At 38.9% G+C, this 20663-nt stretch overlaps 1 protein-coding gene across 2 annotated transcripts in view; it reads right to left on the minus strand.

The window, feature by feature from the left end:
- Lrp6 (LDL receptor related protein 6) overlaps nucleotides 1–20663 on the minus strand; it is a 124200-nt gene that overhangs the window by 63852 nt on the left and 39685 nt on the right. For both annotated transcript variants that reach the window (XM_036180507.1, XM_036180508.1), the window contains 5 exons: nucleotides 16892–17089; nucleotides 8746–8942; nucleotides 6622–6753; nucleotides 3451–3847; nucleotides 2326–2497 (listed from right to left, as the gene is read on the minus strand). In XM_036180507.1, the coding sequence (XP_036036400.1) occupies nucleotides 2326–2497; nucleotides 3451–3847; nucleotides 6622–6753; nucleotides 8746–8942; nucleotides 16892–17089 (1096 nt within the window). The remainder of the gene's footprint in view (nucleotides 1–2325; nucleotides 2498–3450; nucleotides 3848–6621; nucleotides 6754–8745; nucleotides 8943–16891; nucleotides 17090–20663) is intronic.

A 20663-nucleotide genomic window follows, 5' to 3' on the forward strand; every position in this document is an offset into this window, starting at 1 on the left:
GGATTAGAAGAAATCTTACCATCCACACTAGGGTCAGAGAAGTACCAGCAAACTGCTGCTATATAACAAGAGTCTAACAATTAAACTTTAAAATCACACACCTTTCCCAAAATTGTCAAGTTTAATATTATCTGCCTATTCTCAAGCACAGGGAGATGGAATCACTGGGGGCAAACATTTCCATAATCCCTGCTAGTCTCAGGACAGAAAATGGATACTTTTCCTCCATGAAATGCTATGCTTTTACAACTCGGTCTGCTCTCCATCGGCGACTTTACACATTAGTGTAGAAGGGATTAACAAGCAAGGTATAGTGGCACACTTTAGTCCAACCCTCTGAGGCTAAGGCACAAGAATCACTGCAGCCCAGGACAACAAAGCTTGGGCAACACAGTCAAGATCAAAGACTAAAGGAGGGGACAGAAGGAAGAAGGCAGAAGAGATAAACAGGAGGAACTGCTGTGTTCTAGATGTGTCTGAGAAGAAAGGGCATGAGCGTCAACATTTAACTTATGAAGCACATCAAGATCTCCAGAGGAAAAACGGGAAGCCTTTCTGTAGTTTCCTGAGAGTAAATGTATCACTGTCAAAGGGAGGATGGACCACACACACACACACACACACACACACACACACACACACACACCAAGCCTCTGTATGCTAGAACCCAAAGCCTTGTACATGTTAAGCAAGAGGACAAATAATACCACAGGGAAGGAGTAGAGAACGGGAAGAAATAAGTAATACCATTGCATACACAATACATTCTATTTAATCAATGATTATGTACTCACTTTATGAATAAATTCTAATTTTGCTATCTGAAGGCCACTCAACTACTGTGACTCTGACTAAATTTATGTGTCTAAAATAATATACCTGAAAGTGGGAAAGAAAACCAACATATTCTCAGTAAGAAGCAACACCTTTCTTTTTAAGCCAATCAAAAATAACTAAAAAAAGACAAAACCAAATATAAAAATTTTAAAAACTCTGGCGTAAAATTTCAGGACTGGACACTTGTAGGACACATGAGCTTTTAGCTGTCTTCCTATGTGCTCAGGTAGGCTGAATGATGCAGAGTTAAGCAAACAAAGCTAGCAACCTGTCTGAAACAGGAATCTCTGCCCTGTTAGCACTCCCCTCCAGCTGCTGAAGGTCCAAACACTAATCTGGACTGGGACGGCGGATTGTACAATGAAACTCTAGTCAAGGAGAAACGCTACAGTTAGGCCATACAAAACTTTCTGTTAATGGAAACCAGCTGTAAGGAAAAAAAAATGTAATTTCCAATATTTGAGACTGGGCTTCTTCAATTCCAAGTTTCCACTCTGAAAGGAAGGCCTTTAATTCATTATTCCCTGAGTGTCCTGGCACTTCTCAGAATTACCTTTCTAAAATAACTGTTCCACGGTGCAGATTGTATATCCTTAAGGTATGTGCAAGGGGCTGTCTATAAAGAGTTTTTTCTTCAAAGCCATTCCTTATATGAAAAGCCACGAATCTCCAAAAGAACAGCCTAATCCATACTCAACATCAAGGGTGTGCCATTTACAAGACATTCTGATAAAATATTTACTACTGATTATTTTCACCATAATTCTATTTCCCATAAACTTAATTCTATTACTTGGTAAATCTTTTCTCAGGATTTGGCTATTTCTCCTATATAGTCCACAAATTAATTTAAAACTTGTTTTTAATATGGTATGGCGGCACATGCCTGTAATCCCAGCACTTGGGAAGCTAACACAAGAGAATCATGGATCTGAGACTAGCTTGACCTACACAGTGAAATGATGTCTCAATAAACAAACAAAATTTTTGTTTTTACGTAACAAACTGAGTACTTAATATATTCTACTACCAAATCAAAACCAAAAACAACAAGAAGTTATACACACACACCATCAAATCTATATAGGTAAATATATCTATATACCTATATAAGTGGGTAGGTAGGTAGATAGATATTATTTTCATCTATGGATCTTATATAATTTTGGTTTGCAGAAACTGGCTCTAAAAAATTCGGGTAGCAGCTTTACTCAAAATGAAGCAAATCCATCTACAAAAGTTGTTAAGCGCAGAAATGGTGAAATCCACATTTCCTATACCAACACAACTCAGAAATCCTAGGAGTAGGTGGAAGAAAATCCATTATCCCTAGAACTGTGAACACTGAGGAAGACGACGTCTAGAAATGACATCTTGAAATCTCAGACAACTGCTGAGAGGCTATGTGAATCAAAATATTAATCACCCAGAAATCATGATAAAACTGGTTTCAAGTATTTTTTTTTATATATAAAGAAAGAAACAAACCTCAATTTTGTCTGTTTTGGCATCTCCCCAGTATATTGTGCCTTCATCATAATCCAGAGCTAAGCCATTTGGCCAACCAAGGGAAGTGTTAACAAGAACTACTCGGTCAGAACCATCCAGAGCCGCTCGTTCAATTTTGGGGATTTCTCCCCAGTCAGTCCAATACATGTACCTATAGAAGCATATTAAAAACAAGCTGAAAGATAATAAAAGTCAAACCCATTCCACATATTATATCATCATCAGTCAACGCCATAGAAGGGGGGAAGAGAGGGAAGGAAGGAGAGGGAAATAACATACAACTACTTAAGCTTTTTATCACGGCATTATATAAGCACACTTTCAGGTCAAAATCGCTCTCCAGAATTGATGGAAAATGTCTCCCAATATTATTTATATTTTTTGTAATACATTTCTTCTTCCCATGAAGTACCACTCTTGCTTGAGATGGCTTGTCAGCTCTGGTACAGAAAGTTACCTAATATAAATAGTCAGGTGACAAACTGAATTCCCCCCAAAACTAATACTGTGGCACTAAGCAATTCCTGAGGCCCCTGGATGTCTAAGTGGCTCTCAGATACTGTGAACACTGGGGCATAACATCTATCACTGTATCAGCCCTCAGAATCACCTCACAGTAAAAGAGCACCAGGAAGACAGAGAAAGCGGTTTCTTCCCTGGACTATATATTCACTCACAAAAACACGGAGAATAAAGCAATTCCCAAGGTTTTCAAAAGTGAGTCATTCATGTACCAAGGAATATAAAGTAATATAATTCTCACAATAACTACTGAAATAGAATAAAATTAAATCCACCATGGGAGGGGGGAAAATTCTGAAAATAATTTCTTTCCACATTTTTCATGACCATGGTATAATCTCAGCAAAATCTACAGACCACAGCCAAATCAACAAATCTAACTTAATTTAGAAATAAAAATTACTCAAGATATTCAAGGAGACTTAAGAAGTGACAGTTCTTTGAGACCATGTTCTAACCACTGCCTTCTAAAGCTGACGTGGCTGTTTCCTGGGAAACAGTAAGTCCCTGTAGCTCTTCTCACCTAAGCTGCTGCCTCTAGGTACTTGCATAAAACAGACTACAAACATAATCGCTTCTTACCCAGCCATGGGATCTAACACAATAGCCCGGGGCTCCTCTAAATCCTCTGAAATCAGGATCTTCCTCATGGTCCCATTGAGCCTTGTCACTTCTATCCGATCAGTGCCAGTGTCTGTCCAGTACAGGTTTCTTGCAACCCAGTCAACAGCAATACCATCAGGATGAGCAATCTGGGCAGTGACCACAAACTGGCTGCCAGATCCATCTATAAAGGAACGACGGATGGCCCTCACTTCATCATCAGTCCAGTAGATATAGCCTTCTACAGGATCGTAGTCTATAGCAATGGCATGCCGGATGTCTTCTAACTGCAGGACAATGTCAGTAAAATCTGGTGTATCCAAAGAAATGCGTCTCAAGTCTGTCCGTCGAGCTAAAAGCAATAGTTCAGTGGCACCTAAAACAACAGAGCAAAATCAAGCAATCATTTTAATGCCTCAGGCAGAATATAGCCATTCTACATAAAATATGCATAAGTCCTCAGAAATTAAATTAACTGAGCTTATTCTACTCTCTTTAGAATAAAACTAAAGAGTGATACTACAAGTGTTAATGGAGGAAGAAATCTGTAGAATACAGATCCTCTATTCAAGAATCATGTTTTAAAGGGTCTAAAAGAAAGGTTGAGAAAATAGTAAAAGTGCTTGCCTTATAAGCATGAAGACCCAAGTCTGATTCCCTCAACCCACATACAAAAAGCCAGTCATGGTGGCAATGTACTAGCAATCCAGGCAGAAAGGTAAAGATGAGTAGATCCCTGAGTATCACAGGACACCCCGCTGAGCCTATTTGGCAAATTCCATGCCAAAGACCTGCCTCTGAGGAGGAAAAAAAAGGTGATGGTACCTTGAAAGTGATACTTGGAAAGTTTGTTCTCTGGCCTCCATGCACACCCGTAAACATGAACAGACATGTGCATGCAAGAGTGAGCTCATACATGTGTACACACACACACACACACACACACAATATGTTAAAAAAAATCTAGGATGAAAGTGTTAAAACCTGAATTCTGAAACAGAAGACTGTTACAGTATGTAAATTATCTCCCAGGGAAGCCGTCTTAAAGGAATGCAGAGCAATAGCTGACAGCCCTGAGGACAAGGGATGCTCTGGAAAAGGAACAGCAGCACTGGGAAGAGGGAAGCTAAGAGCAGCAGTGTTAAGAGTACTTGAGCCAATAAAATCCTGTTCAAGCAGGGATATAAACTGAGATGAAACACAGAACCACTCCAAGCCTAGACTCAGCTAAAGTGTAAAGGTTGCTGCAAAAATTAAAGATAAATAGATATAAAATTCAGGAAGGTACTAATCATACAAGTATTCATCTATCATTAAAAATAAAGACTGAGTTATAAATCAGATTTCTGAAATATTTAACATGAATTAGGATCCAATGAAAACATAATTAAAAATAAAAATATTCGGGCGATGGTGGCGCATGCCTTTAATCCCAGCACTCGGGAGGCAGAGGCAGGTGGATCTTTGTGAGTTCGAGGCCAGCCTGGGCTACAGAGTGAGTTCCAGGAAAGGTGCAAAGCTACATAAGAGAAACGCTGTCTCCAAAAAAAAAAAAAAAAAAAAAAAAATTAAGCTCAGTATTTTTGTTTACTTTTAATGGTCAAGTAAACCACCAGCAAAATAATCATCTAAGAGGCTAAGCAAAAAAATAACATGTCAACTGTCAACTGAATGAGCAAGGAGAAAAAAATCCCAGCTAAAATACGTGTGTAAACAGATACTGGCATGTGAATTTAGACTGAATTCGGAATCCTAGCTGCAAAGGAAAGAAGAGGAGCGAATGTCTCGGCACCAGCTCTCTGACTGCAGGGCTGAATAAACACAAACCCCAAAGTGGAGAAAAGGAAACACAGATGGGATCTATAGGCAAAGCAGGAATGATCCCACACAACTCACTGCCCCTGCTTACTGACAAAAGGAGTCAATTCAAACTTTGCAAAGAATTCACAGAACTATTAATTTGAGGAGGGCAATCAAAAACTATAGTTAACTTCAGACTACTAGGTGCTAAATATGCATCTGAAACTCAAAACTGGTTAAGCTTGTACATATGTACCACTGTGAAGAAGATAAACTTCCATTGCTGAAATATATCCTCTTTTTCACCATCAAGGTACATTTTTAAACAGAAAAGCAATGTTACAAAAACTCCTTTGTTTAAATTGAAACCAAATCACTGTTTCCCATGGAAACCATCTGACAAGAGTCAGCCAGCGTCACCTTTGACTATGAGGATAATTTATCAACGCCACCTCATAATAAACATCCACTAGGTTGACTCAATTCCATCTCACTGACTCGCTGACCTCCTTGCCAGGAGCTCTCTAACACACTCTGGAATAAAGGCATCTGGCTTTCAGAGGTAGATAAAGGAGCCGCTGCACGTACAACAATTTTCTTACCAGGTTTTGCTAGTTGCCAGAGAATGGTGACCCATAGGGTAAGAATGAAAAATAACATCCTCATTAAGACAACAAGAGCTGGTATTCTCCCAAACTACAAGCCCCTTGCAGTGTCCTAAGCCAGTGCCCTTCTCCCACATGTCCTCTGTCTATAGGAATTAGTAAGAATGAGGAGAAGAGGCCAAGTGGATGGCTGAGTTAAAAAAATTAAAGTTACTTTGATAGTACAATGAAGAATTTTTTCTTAGGGTCCTTCTTTGTCATTAAAGAGCAGTCAAAAATATCTTTTACTCTTCACAATAAAAGTTTAATAAATAATTTTCCTTCAGTTTCTTATTTATAAGTGTTTCCCGCCTATTATGAGATCGTGATTTCAGTGAAAATGAAATATAGCCACGAGGAGAAATAGTCCTGTTTGTCGGTCTTGTTTTTCCCAAAAACAGCATGTTTCTTTTTTTTTTCTTTTTTTGGAGCTGAGGATCGAACCTAGGGCCTTGTGCTTGCTAGGCAAGTGCTCTACCACTGAGCTAAATTCCCAACCCCACCATGTTTCTTAAGTAGTAACCATATGAAATAACATAAAATAAAAATAAAAGAAGACACAAAACATAAGCCATCCCTGCTAACAGCCATCTGAGTGGCTCCCAAGGCACTGCCAATGCTAGAGCTTACAAAAGAAACAGAAAGTTGTTCACAAAGAATCCAACTGTTCTCACAATTTTTCTCCCTTGAATAATAACAATCTTACCATCTTTGCAGGTTTTTCCATTCTCCAGAAGCTTGACCCCAGTTGGACAAGCACACTGATAAAAAGGCTTGACTGGAGACATCAAACACAAATGGGAACAACCACCATTATCAATTCCACATGGATTTGTAGCTGTCGAATATAAATCAGACTGATTAATACCAATGATGAGGGATGACCTCACTCACTCTAGATACACAAAGGTTAACAACCATAACATGAGCAATGGTGATAAACCAAAATGAACACCAAATTTCATCCAGGTGCTTGACTATCAACCTTCTGTAAGGAAAGGAATTAATTAGTGAAAAATTACTTAGCATTTTTTTATCCAAAGAGGAGTATTAAGAAGAAAAGCAGAAGAGAAGGTTCTTGCCCTAATAGAGCCTATAAACTTATCAGTAAGCCAAAATAATAAACTATGAAAATGGAAAGAAAACAAGGAAGCTAAATACTATATTGCACATTCCCAACTCTAAGAGGGTAGACACTCAAAAGCTGGGGGCGGGGGGATCTTCACAGAATGCATGGGGCCCAGCAGGCATCCTGAAGTACATACAGGAGGGGACATTCTGAACACGGTGTGGTAAAAAGCCTTCAGAATAAAAAATTAGAGACCAGGCACTGGGAAGAAATAAGACCAACACTATTAAACAGAGGCTAAGGTTTCTGTAGACGGGTAGGAACATCAAGAATGGGAACACGCTGTGGCAGAGGGTATGAAAGCCAAGAAATACAATTAGAATGTTGGAAAGCCTTCCTTTGAAATGAACAAGATGAAAAGATAAGTTCAACAGAGTAGAGGAGGGACAGGGACAGACAGAAAGATGAGCACAATGGCACACACCCGAAATCCCCCCAGGGAAAACTGGAGCACAAGGCTCAGTCTTAGGTACAGTGAGATGGGCAGTGTGAGACACATGGGATCCTGTTTTCTTTTTCCTTTTTATTAGACTGAGTTGCAGCTTGGTGGTTTGAGTAGTTGTCTAGAATGTACAAAACCTAGGGTCCGCCTCCATCAATGCAAAATACAATGAGAGAGAAAGCAAGAACGGGAACAATAGAGAGAGACAGGGAAAAAACAGCCAAGCCTGTGAACACTGGAAATGGATATATTCAAATAATATTCATGGAAAAATCAACGTAAGATGGAGAGCAACATAACAGAAGACATAAACATAAAACAGAACATCATCAAGAAAACTAAAATTCTCAAACAGTAAAACAAGCATCAACTGTGCCATTTAAAATGGGGTTCTGGAGACTTTCTGAGGACTGGCCATGAGAATACAAAGTTCACAAAGGATTAAATAAACATTTTATTTTTACATAGATTAACACATCTATTTTAAAATGCTTTTATGAACTCACAGTCATCAGACTCCAATGAAACACATTCAATACTTGATTATCTCCCCCTAAATGGAAAGAACTAATACCAAACAACTCAAAATCCAAGCACTTTTCCTTTTTGGCTATGGAAAACTATTTGAAATATACTCAGACACATGCCAGACATTTATTTACACACAAGTGCCAAACATTTACCATTCTCATATTCCTTTTAAAGCCCAAATCCATTCCTCTCTTACAAGGGGTCACTGTCAGCAGACACAGCCCTGTGTAACCAAAAACAGAAGCAAAGCTAAAAAGAAACACACAGACGGAGGAGGAGTAGTGCATATGAACGCTTCAGCAGGTAGTTTCTTCAGTGCTCAGGAACTGGAATTCATCAGCTCGGGTAACAGAGGTTTCCTAGTAAGTCAGTTGTTTGTTTTTTTTTTAAAGCACACTCACATAAAAACATACAAGAATAGTGAGAAGAAACATGAACAAGAAATGCATTTATATATAAACTTAGCCTTTTTAATTTTTAACTCATTTTTCTTCTCCACTTCTTTTGTCCCAGCCCCAAATAAAAGACAAGCTATTATGCAGTAAAAAGTATCAGGCCGCAAAGATTTAGACTGGTGTGAAACTGAATTGTTTGTATGCTTTTCCTCTGTTATCCCTCCCACCGTGTTTGGATATGCCCTTCTTCCTCCTCCCGGACCTCACTAAAGCCAGACATCAGAGTGCTACAGAGCTGTTCCAACCTGGAATTAAAAAATCCAGATCACTTACCATTTGGCTGCCTCTGCTGGCTGAAAGCATGTATATCCATGGGAGAGAAGATGTTAGAATGGATTTCACGCAGACCCTCGCCAGTATACTTGTTGCAAGCCAAAATAGAGTGTGTATTCCAGTCAGTCCAGTACAATGTGTCCTCAAATAACGTCAAGGCAAAAGGATGTGGAAGGGAACCTTTAACCACTGCCTGCCTATTAACACAAAAAGAAAAACTCAAACTTCTAAAATTGTCTTTTATGAGAACATCATAAAAGATCATCACTCAGCAATGAAAGGAGTTCATATCAACACAGACATACTAAGGAGCATATACCTGTAGGTTAAAACTGTATGTGAAAAACAATTCAAATAGCAAATTCAAATGTTTTCAAGTTGTCAAAAAGCTCTGACCAAATAATCAGAATGGTCCCTGCCTTGGCAGCAAGCCAACAAAGTCACAACACAGAGAAGTACAAATTTTAATACTGCTGTCAGCCTCCCTTCTCAACAACTGCCTCTAGACTCACATTTTCTCTTCTTTCATGTAATTAACACCAACAGGAAAAAGTAAGCAATGAGGAAAATCCCAGGGGTGACAGTGGCACTAGGCAGCAGATTTAAGGAGACAAGAGGTCTGCCCTTCTTGGTGTGTAAGAACAAAGAGCTGAGCCTGGTGTTCGATCTTATGGTTTTAACAGCCGCAGCTGAAATGACAGGCAGGACTTGAGTCTGCTCCAGAAAATTAGTGTCGAGGCTGCTTTACTTCTTTTTATTGTCTATAATTAAACCTTTCAAGTCAGCTAACCAAAGTCCTACATTGGCACAATATGTTCATAATATAACACTAGAATTTCACAAACAAAACATACTGCATAAAAAGAAAGATTTAATCCTCAAGACACAGCACTTTTCAGAGTTGTGCAGTTTAGTAAGTGTTCTAGACAAAATGAATATGTGATTTCAGTCAAACAAACATTTAAAACAATAAATACTTCGATATTTTATAAACCATGTTTTCCAATACTCGGCCTGGGGTGGGGGGAAGACACAGACACATAAGCTACTGAAGAGAACAATTCAGCTGTAGGTTCACTGGGTGACGTGGAATCAGTGTCTGTTGTACATGAACCAGTCCTGACCTAAAGTGCTGTGAATTCAAGACAGGTTTTATTTTAAAAATTGAGTACAAGATGAAAGTGACTAATTTATATTTTAGAACATCAGACCGACTAGCTAACCTAAATCATCCATTTTCTCCTTTCATTTTCCTTATTTTTCTTGAAGATCTGGGCCTGAATTCAGGGCGCGCAAACACTAGGAAAGTGCTCTCTCCACACCGTGTTACACCCCAACTCCACATGCCAGCTACTTAAAAACTGAAACAGAGCACTTGCTAACACTAAGGGCCTGTATTCAATCTCCAGCACAAACATGCATGGACAGAAACTAATGCAGGCTTTTGCCTGGTGAAGCGGCACAGGTTTAAAACACCAGACTCCAGGGACTGGGGAAAGACCTATGTGAGACCTGCCTCATCAATCAATAAACACTAAAGTTATACGAAATGTGTTTTCTGTCCAAACTGGAATTCATCAAGCAATTAAAAACCAGGGCTGGAGAGATGGCTCACCAGTTAAGAGCACTTACTGCCCTTACAAAGGACCTGGGTTCAGTTTCCAGAACTCCATGTTGACTCATAACCATCCAGGTCCTGGGGGTCAGTCACCCTCCTCTGACTTCGAAAGGCACCAAGCACACACAACATACATACACATACGTTCAGGCAAAACACACATAAAAAAAATAAATCTTTTATAAAAGAAATAAAAATGGATAAAGAACCAAAAAATTATTTTTCTTTCTCTAAATTCTTCCTCATTTTCTTATTTTAAGCAATGTGTCCCGAGGCAGGTAGTTCACAGCTATAATCCTAGCACTTTAGAGGTTGAGGCAGACATATTACCACAAATCTGAGGCCTGTGTAGGCAAACATAGAGTGAGAACAAGCTCAAAATATGATGAAGAAGAAGAAGAGGAGGAGGAGGAGGAGGAGGAGGAGGAGGAGGAGGAGGAGGAGGAGGAGAAAAAGCAAACAGTCAAAGAAGAAATCACAAGATCAGTTAAATATTGAACTAAAACAAAACACACACATGATGCATAAAAATTTATGAATATCTAAAAGCAATATTGTGGTGATACTGTGTTCCCCAATATATTGTGCACCCTAATAAACTTATCTGGGGGTCAGAGAACAGAACAGCCACAATATTAAACATAGAGGTTAGGCAGTGGTAGGTCACACCTTTAATCCTAGCATTCCAGAGACAGAGATCTGCCTGGATCTCTGTGAGTTCAAGGCCACACTAGAAAGAGCCAAGCATGGTGACTCACGCCTTTAATCCCAGGAAGTAATGGCAAGAAGCAGAAAAGTATTGGTTTGAGGACGAGGCACTAGAGCCTGGTTAAGCTTTTATGCTTTTGAGCAGCAGTTCAGCTGAGATTCATTTGGATGAGGACTCAGAGGCTTCCAGTCTGAGGAAACAGAATCAGCTGAGGAACTGGCGAAGTGAGGTAGCTGTGGCTTGTTCTGCTTCTCTGATCTTCCAGTGTTCACCCCAATACCTGGCCTCGGGTTTGATTTTATTGATAAGACCTTCTAAGATTCCTGCTACAGTATAAATTTATAGACTACAAATGCCTCAATTACAAGACAGATAGCAAATTAACCTTTCAACCTGCCTCAGCCTGAAGACACTAGAGAAGGAAGAGCACACCAAGACAAAAGGCAGCATGGGAAGACAAAAGGTGATTCTTTGAAAGGATTAAGGAATCTGCAGCCTGTTAGCTATATTGGCAAAGAAAAAAATAAAGACACCATGCCTGAAAGGGGAACATCATCAACTTAAAAAAAATCAAAAAAATGTAATTACAAGGAACAATCATAAACATCTTTGTGCCAACAAATAAGTCAACTTACAGGAAATGGAAACATTCTTAGAAAGAAACCAATTACTAATACAGATTCATGGAGAAGGTCAACAGAGCTGCATAAACACACTCAGCCATTTAAAGAACCCCTAAGAAATAGCCAGACCCAGACAGCATCATGGATTAAATCTACAATAATAAATAATAATAAAAAATCTTAATAAAAATAATCTTATAATAGATAGATATGATAGACAGACAGACAGACTTGATAACACACTGAGAGAATATAAAGGGAAAGGAGACATTTCCCAACTCATTCTTAAAAGCTGGTTCTAAATTAGTAACAAAATCACAAAGGTATCAGAAAAAATAAACTACATATTAATGTCTTCATGAATAAGGACATAAAAATCCTCAACAGAACATCTAAACAGAAGTATAAAGCATCACTAAGTAGAATTTATCCAAGAAATACATACAAGCTTGGTTCAACAATTAAAAGACCAATTTACAATGTTTATTTTAAAAACAAGACATATACACAATTATTTCTATAGATATAAAATAGGCAAGATCCATAATCATTCATGATTTAAAATTAAGTCAATAAACTAAGAATAAAAGAAAACTTCCTTCACCTGAAGAAAGCACTTTACAAAAAAATCCACACTGCACATTTGCTAATCTGGCAATAAGTGCTGATTCTGGAGGAGCAGAAGATGTCTTCTACTCACTCTACATGTAGCCAATGCAACCAAGCAAAAGCACACCCCATCCAGATGGCAAAGAAAAACAGTAAACAGCATTATTCACAGATGACATGATTCTGTACACAGAATAGACTTAGTATTTCCTTAAAACCAATCTTCCCAAATCTAGTGAATTCAACAAGACTGTAAGATAAATGATTCATAAACAAAAATAGTTTGCACTTCTACAAAAAATAAATATTCTAACCTTGTTTCTAAAAATAATGGCTAGGAGTAAAAGTATTTGTCTGCTATGTGTGAGACTCCTGGTTCAGTCAAAAGTAAGTCAAAAAGGGCTGTCAAAATGGCTCAATGGTAGAGGTACTTACTAGGCAAGCCCAGCAACCTGAGTTTGGTCTTAAAACTCACATAAAAGTGAAAGGAGAGAACGGATTCCCAAAAGTTGTCCTCTGATCTCCCCACACATCTAAAAAATTAAAATTCATTAAAAAATAATTCATTTCTTTAAAAATAAATAACAGCATAAAGGGCTAAGGACACACAGTCCAGGGACACAGAATTCTGTGTCCTAGCATGCGTAAGGTCCTAGATTCAATCCCAGCCCCATAGTATGTAGTGAGGCCCTGGCTTCAATCTCCAGCACTATAAGTGAAATAATTGTACTGTAGGAAATAATTATACTGTAATACATAAATACATGACATTGAATTACTTTATATGATATGCATTCAAAATACTATCGGGGATACATTTTATAAAGGAATTTAAGAGCTATTCTACACAAAGCAAGAAATTAAAATGGATCATACATCTGATCTAAAAGTTAGCATTAAACTAAATAAAACTCTTGAGAGTTTCTCTGATAGAAGAAAATATTTACCATTTTGTGTCACAAAAAGATTCCTGGGAGCACCAAAAGCAATTTTAACAAAAATAAAAACAGATAAATTGCATATAATACAAACTTTAGTATTTGTTTCAAAATATGCCATCAAGAAAATGAAGACACAAGCTGCAGCGACAGAAACATTCCTAAATCCTACGTCCAATAACGAAGTCTGTTCTACATTAAAAAAGAAAATGCTCTTATAATTCAGTAACAGAACTAAAGAGTAAACCATTATTAAAACTGACAGAATGGGGGCTCTGACCTCCAAATGCCAACCACGGCATTGGGCTTCCCCCCCCCCATAAGAAATTTTTGATTGACAGAATGCTCTAAAATAATATCTAACTGATATTTCATGAAGAAAATCTAAGCCACAAATTGGGACCCAAAAGATTACAGATTGGTCAGAAGCAAGGTAAGTTAGTAAGGTCCATAGGAGAAATGAGAGAAAATACACAAAAAAACAAAAACCACAGCAAACTCGATACTTGAGTTCTTCCCCCCCCCCCCGATTGTAAATGGAATAAATATGCATTCTCTATAAAAATTTAGGAACATAAAAATATAGTTATTGTTCTAATCCTGTATTATATGCATGTGTATATAACATAAATTTGTAAATATACACCAATACAAGCAATCTCAATTATCAGTGAATGGAAAAACTGGGTTTTGTTTTTAAAATAGAAAGACATAATAGGGTAACAAATAAACCAATGAGATTTGGATTAACAATGTGGTAAAAACCAGGTAACATTAAATCAGAGCCAACTGCAGGCAAAGTTAAGTAAGCATGAGCAACTAGCAAGGCATGTATGTAGCACTCGGGAGGCTTCAGTCAGTCAGAGAATGAGGCCCTGCTCAGACAACAAAAAATGTACAAAGCATTATGGAAAGTCCATGCAAAAGCCAAGTGCAAAGAGCATTTCCTACATCCTACTCATCAAGCTTCAAGAGGAATATACAGCAGGTCTCCCCGTCTGTTGTACCTTCATGGTTTGTTTGCCCCCAAAAAAATTGTTACATGGAAAGATCCTTCCAGCTTTTGTTTATCTGGAAATTTTCACTTTCTTACTCACTTTTGAAATTTGATAGATACAGCATTCTAAGTTTACTTTTTTTTTTCCTTTTAGTGCTTTCAATACTGACCAACTGCCTTTTGGTCTCCATAGTTTAAAAATTCTGCCTAGTCGAATTCCCTTGTGCATAGTAAGTCACCTCTCTTTTTACTTTTAACATTTTATATCTTTGGCTTTCCTAAATTTGCTTGTAATTTGTCTTAGAATATGTTCCTCTTGCATGAAGTTCAGTGGCTTCTCAAACACTGGCACTCCTGCCTTTCCTCAAATCGGAGGGTTTCCAGCAATGGTTTCTTCAGACATTTCTCCTTCTCCTTTCTTCTCTTCCTTGTGGTATCCAGACAGTGAGCACTCTAGTCCACGCAATAATGGTATCCCACACAGTCTTTCTTCTTTCTGGTCCTCAGATCTGATACTGTTCCTTGTCCTGTCTCAAGTTTACTGTTGTGTCATTTTTTTTTTTTCATTTGCTCAAATTTAAAGGCAGCGGCTGCCTTTAAATTCCCTAGTAAAATTTTCACCTCAGGAATTACTCATTTCAGTTATAGAAGTTTCTTTCTGTCTTTCAGTGTTACTGAGACACTTTGAAAGTCTCTGTCTACTGAGAACATAAAACTGTATTTTTTTCTCCTTTTAACATCTACCAAACTTTCTGTTATTCACTCTTATGCCACTGATCATTTAAGGTAGATTTTGTTTTTGTTCAGTTCTTTGTTATTCCTTTATCTAAAATGATTTTTCTTTCATTTACAAATTTTTTCTGAGTTTTAATAATCTTATTTCAGAACTTTTCTAATGTTACATTTTCCTTTACATGTTATATTGGTTTCCCATTAACTTTTGGTCATATTTAAACAAAGGTGTGCCCTCTTCTATGGTGAAGTTTTCTGGAATGCTGTGTGTGTGTGTGTGTGTGTGTGTGTGTGTGTGTGTGTGTGTGTGTGTGTGTATTCTGTTCCTTATTTTTTCCTTTGCAATAACTTTAAATGGCACTTCATCTGATACTTTTCTGATTCTCCTTTGTCAAATTATTTTCCATGAGCTTTTAAAAAGAATGCAATATTTAAGACAGCTTTCTAACTTCACAAAATGCATCCCTCTTGTTCCTGTGATGCTCAAAACTATGACAGCTTAGTTTCTGAGAACCGCCTGCTGTCCACTTCCCATCCTTCTTGAAAACTCTTCTTTCCTCCCCTTCATTTCTCCCTGTTCTATTGTCTCTTTCTGTGCAATTGTGAATCAGTTCTCCTATGCAATTTATTTCCATTCAATGTGGTGCCCTAGCTTGAGTAAGAACTCTGACATTACCATATCCAAAGAGTCCACTGGGGTGAACGGCAAACTCCACACACACTACATCTTGTGCACACACTACACCTGCCAGATACTTGAGCAAGCAGCCATTCATGCTCTACATTTCCTGTCAATCATTTTTAAGGGGTAGGAAGCGGTTCGAGACAGATCAGACTGGCCTTGAACTCAGAAATCTGTCTGTCAATCTTAACATGTGCCACATCCTACTGTCCCTCAGAGTTGAGGTTCTTCTGGAGCTTCCCTACTTTCAAGTCCTATGAGATACCATGTCACCTCCCTGCTCACCCCTGCACAGTGATCCCATGTCACCTCCCTTCTTACTCCTGCATAGACAGTGATGTCATGTCACCTCCCTGCTCACCCCTGCACAGTGATCCCATGTCACCTCCCTTCTTACTCCTGCATAGACAGTGATGTCATGTCACCTCCCTGCTCACCCCTGCACAGACAGTGATGTCATGTCATCTCCCTGCTCACCCCTGCACAGACAGTAATATCATGTTACATCTCTGCTGGCCTCAAATTCAGAGATCCAACTGCCTTTGCATCCTGAGTGCGAGGATTAAAGGTGTGCACCCAAACAGCCAGGACTTTTTTTAAACAAAGCCTCACTAAGTCTGCATGTTCAAAATGTTATGACAACATGTGAGAAATATAACTAGACAGGAGTAAGGAAGTTGAGCATGTTTGTGCACATGCGTGCATGCATGTGTTTAGAGGCCAAAGCTCAATGCTGGATCTCTCCCTCTATCACTCTTTGGTCAACACAATGAAGCTTTCTTAAATTTAAAAAAAAAGAAAGAAAGAAAAAAGGCACGGCAGGCTGGAGATGACCCAGCAGTAAGAGAACTTCCTGAGCAATAACATTAAATGGAGTTCAGATCCCAGAACACATGTAGTAAGAGAGGTGTCCTACAAACATGCCTGTGACTCCAGTCCTGAGGGATCCAAAGTCATCTTCTGGCCTCCACACCCCCAGGCGTGCACACACATATGTGCACATACCCTCATGCAGTCAAATACATAAAATTAAATTTGTTTGTTTGTTTGTTTGTTTGTTTTTCAAGACAGGGTTTCTCTGTGTAGCTTGGCACCTTTTTCCTGGAACTCACTTGGTAGCCCAGGCTGGCCTTGAATTCACAGAGAACCACCTGCCTCTGCCTCCCGAGTGCTGGGATTAAAGGCGTGCGGCACCACCGCCAGGCATAAAATTAAAATTTAAAACAAGGCAATCTTACCGATTTGTTCCATCCAGGTTTGATTTATGGATGAAGTTAAGTTTTGCATCTGCCCAATAAAGTTTCCGCTCCTCATAATCCAGAGTCAGTCCATTTGGCCAGTAAATTTCAGTGTTTATTATAACCAAGCGACTTGAACCATCCATTCCAGCACGTTCTATCTTTGGCACTTCTCCCCAGTCAGTCCAGTACATTAACCTAAAAATCATTCAAAAGAAACATTAAAGACATGACATAAATAACCATAAAATATTTGTAATTACTACTATTGCATAAAGCTCTCTCATAAACAACAAACTGAAAATAAACCCTAGAAATCTTATTTTTTTCCCCACATTTTAGTAATCTACTACTTGAAACCAATGTACAGATGTGCCTGATACAGACAAGGTACAGCAGGGGTGCAAAACCAGAGGTCAGGGTTTATTTGCAAAAAGAACATTTACACTGTCCCAGTGTACATCCCACAGATTACTTAGTAACAAGGAGAAGATGTTAACCACAGAAAAAGAAAGTCTAGATGGCAATACCAAAAAGAAGCTATGTCAACATCATTAATAAGAGACAGGACTGACATGACAAAGCTCTCAGTGTGGGATACTGAAAACAACAAGGCACTATAGTGATATTTTAGTTGTATTGAAATGTGATTTTATTTGTATGTTAATAAAGTTGCCTTAAGGTCAGAGCAAGCCAGAGCAAAAGCCTTTAATCCCAGCATTTGGGAGGCAGAGCTAGGTAGATCTCTGTGTGTTCAATCAAGGACACAGCCAGCATGGCAGACACACGCCTTTAATCTCAATACCAACCATAGAAGACCTGGAGGGCTGTACAAACAGGCAGTGACAAGGAGGTCATGTGGCTGGGTTTACAACCAATGAGAAAACAGAACAGAAAGTCTTTAAATAGACAGGACACACAGAAGTAGGTCTCTTGTGGAGAGGAAGAACAGCAGAAGCAGTGAAGGGTAAGGTTTTCTGCTCTTGCTCTGACCTCGTGGTTTTTAACTCTGCAATTGGTTCTGTGTTTGTTATTTAACAAGCCGGTTACATCTACAAGGCACCGTTTGTGTAGTTTCATATCCTATTCCCACTCACCCCTAGAACGCCTAGTCTCACTGTACATAAAAGGGCTCAAATTGAGGGACACTATAAAACTGGCCTCTTGACTATACTGTGTGGTGATATTTTGTTCCCCAAAATATTGTGTACCCTAATAAACTTATCTGGGGTCAGAGAACAGAACAGCCACTAGATATAGAGACCAGAAAATGGTGGCACACACGCCTATAATCCTAGCATTCCAAAGGCAGGGATCTGCCTGGATCTCTGTGAGTTCAAAGCCACACTGGAAACAGCCAGGAATGGTGACACACGCCTTTAATCCCAGGAAGTGCTGGCAGGAAGCAGAAAGGTATATAAGGCGTGAGGACCAGGAACTAGAGCCTGGTTAAGCTTTTAGGCTTTTAGCAGCAGTTCAGCTGAGATTCATTCTGGATGAGGACTCAGAGGCTTCCAGTTTGAGGAAATAGGATCAGCTAATAGAATGGTGAGGCGAGGTGGCTGTGGCTTGTTCTGTATCTCTGATCTTCCACCAGCATTAACCCCAATACCTGGCTTCAGGTTTGATTTTATTAATAAGACCTTTAAGATTTGTGCTACAATACTGACAACATGAAAGTCACAGAAAGGCTAATAAGGAGCCAACCCAGACTAGAGGGAACCAAGCAAGCATGATAACTAAATCTAATGTTCTCATTACAGAAGGAAAAATAATTTTCCTTGATATAAAGGAAAACTGGGCTATGCATCAATTAACAGCACATCTTTTAAGAAAGCTAATGAAGACACTACAAACTAAATGACGAGGCATTCAGGCTAGGAAGATGTCTCAGTAAGTAAAGACACTGTGACAAAGCGTAGCAACCTGAGTTCTAGTCCCAGAATCCACACGGTAGAAAGTCAACTCCCATAAACCACCTCTGAAATCCACAGGAGGCCTACAGCATGTGTATACTGCACGCGCGCGCGCGCGCACGCACACACACACACACACACACACACACACACACACACTAAATGTTTACATTTAAATGCAAGGCAGTCAGTTAACACGTTGAAAGCTCATAAGGGATTCACGTATGGAAATGACGGCAGGGAACTGCCTGTGCTTGCACCCACTGGCACTGCCGCTCTTGCATACGGTGCCTCATCCAAAGAAACGGTGAGAGGGAAACGTCAGGAAGCACCTGACTTACATAACCAACTCCAGCAAGCTGTTTCCGACTACCCTGCAAGACTCCCGAAAGTTGCTGGCAGCCTTCTCCTGGTTCTCAGGTAATATTACATCCTTCTGAGGTCTTTGATGTGGTTGAAGACTAGATAGTTATAATTTTCTCAGTTATGATAAAAGATAAGTTAGATATAAAACCTTAGACTCACAAATATAAGATAGATAGGATATCTTCTTTAACACTGTAACTATAATTCTTGCTTGATAATTGTTTTGTTATCCGAAATTTTACTATATAAAAATTAAAACCTTGCTTTTTGAAAAAAAGAAAAGGGGAAGTGCTGTGGGATGTTCTGTATGTCAAATGCGTTGCTCTGATTGGTTAAAATAAATAAAGTGCTAATTGGCCAGTAGCCAGGCAGGAAGGATAGGGTAGGCAGGACAAGGAAGAGGAGAACTGTGGGAAATGGAAGGCTGGGTGGAGAGATACTGCCAGCTGTCGCCATGACAAGGAAGATGTAAGGTACCGGTAAGCCACAAGCCACGTGGCAAAGTATAGATTAATAGAAATGGGCTAAATGTAAGAGTAAGAGCTAGACAATGGCAGGCCTGAGCTAACGGCCAAGCAGTTTAAGTAATATGAATGTCTGTGTGTTTATTTTATAAGTGGGTTGTTGGACTGATAGGGCTTGGCGGGGGGGCTGGAGAGAAGCTCTCCAGCTACACTCAGGAAATAGTCATTGTTCCTTACCAGATGTCAAACACGAAAACTCAGAAAATTCACTTTTGCTCACTCGCACAGCTAGCAAATGGAGAAGAGAAATTCAAACAAAACTCTCTCTGATTCTAAAGCCGATGCTCATGCTATAGCCTTGGTGTTTAAGGACTAGAAAGCAAGCAGATTCTTCCTAAATGAAGGGTGATGATTGGACGCTGTCTAGACTGAGTAAGAGAAGGACCAGCTCACACAAGATAAAAGTTATACAGGAAGGCAGGCAGGCCAGGTTTCCCTGGAGGGTTTTTATTCTAAGAACAACATGAAGGCACTTGGAGACTTCTACATTGGTTGGTAGCCATCATCAGATACACAAACAGCTAATCTGGACTTGAAAACAGAAGTAACTGTAATTTTTTTTTTTTTAAGTTTTGGCAAGGATGTGGTAAGAGGAAGATATAAAATGGTGTGGCCACTTTAATAAACCACACAATGCAGGGGTATTTTTTAATATGTTAAACCTGGATTTCTCAGATAACCCAGCAATTTCTGTGCCCAAGAAATAGTAAATACTGCATTCATATAGATTTATACATGAAACTTGTATCATTATTACTAGTAATAGGAAAAAGCAGAAATCTTACAAATCTTTCATTAATAAATGAAATAAAACAAAACTTACTACCTTCATACAATGGAATAATAAATGGCAATGAAACAAAACTATATACTTGATTCATGGATGAGTATGTGATGGACTTCAAAAATACTATCATAAAGTGAGAGAAGCCAGAGAAATTACATGTTGTCAGATTCCATTTGAAT

The sequence above is a fragment of the Onychomys torridus genome, chromosome 3 (assembly GCF_903995425.1).
Source record: "Onychomys torridus chromosome 3, mOncTor1.1, whole genome shotgun sequence".
NCBI lineage: Eukaryota > Metazoa > Chordata > Mammalia > Rodentia > Cricetidae > Onychomys > Onychomys torridus.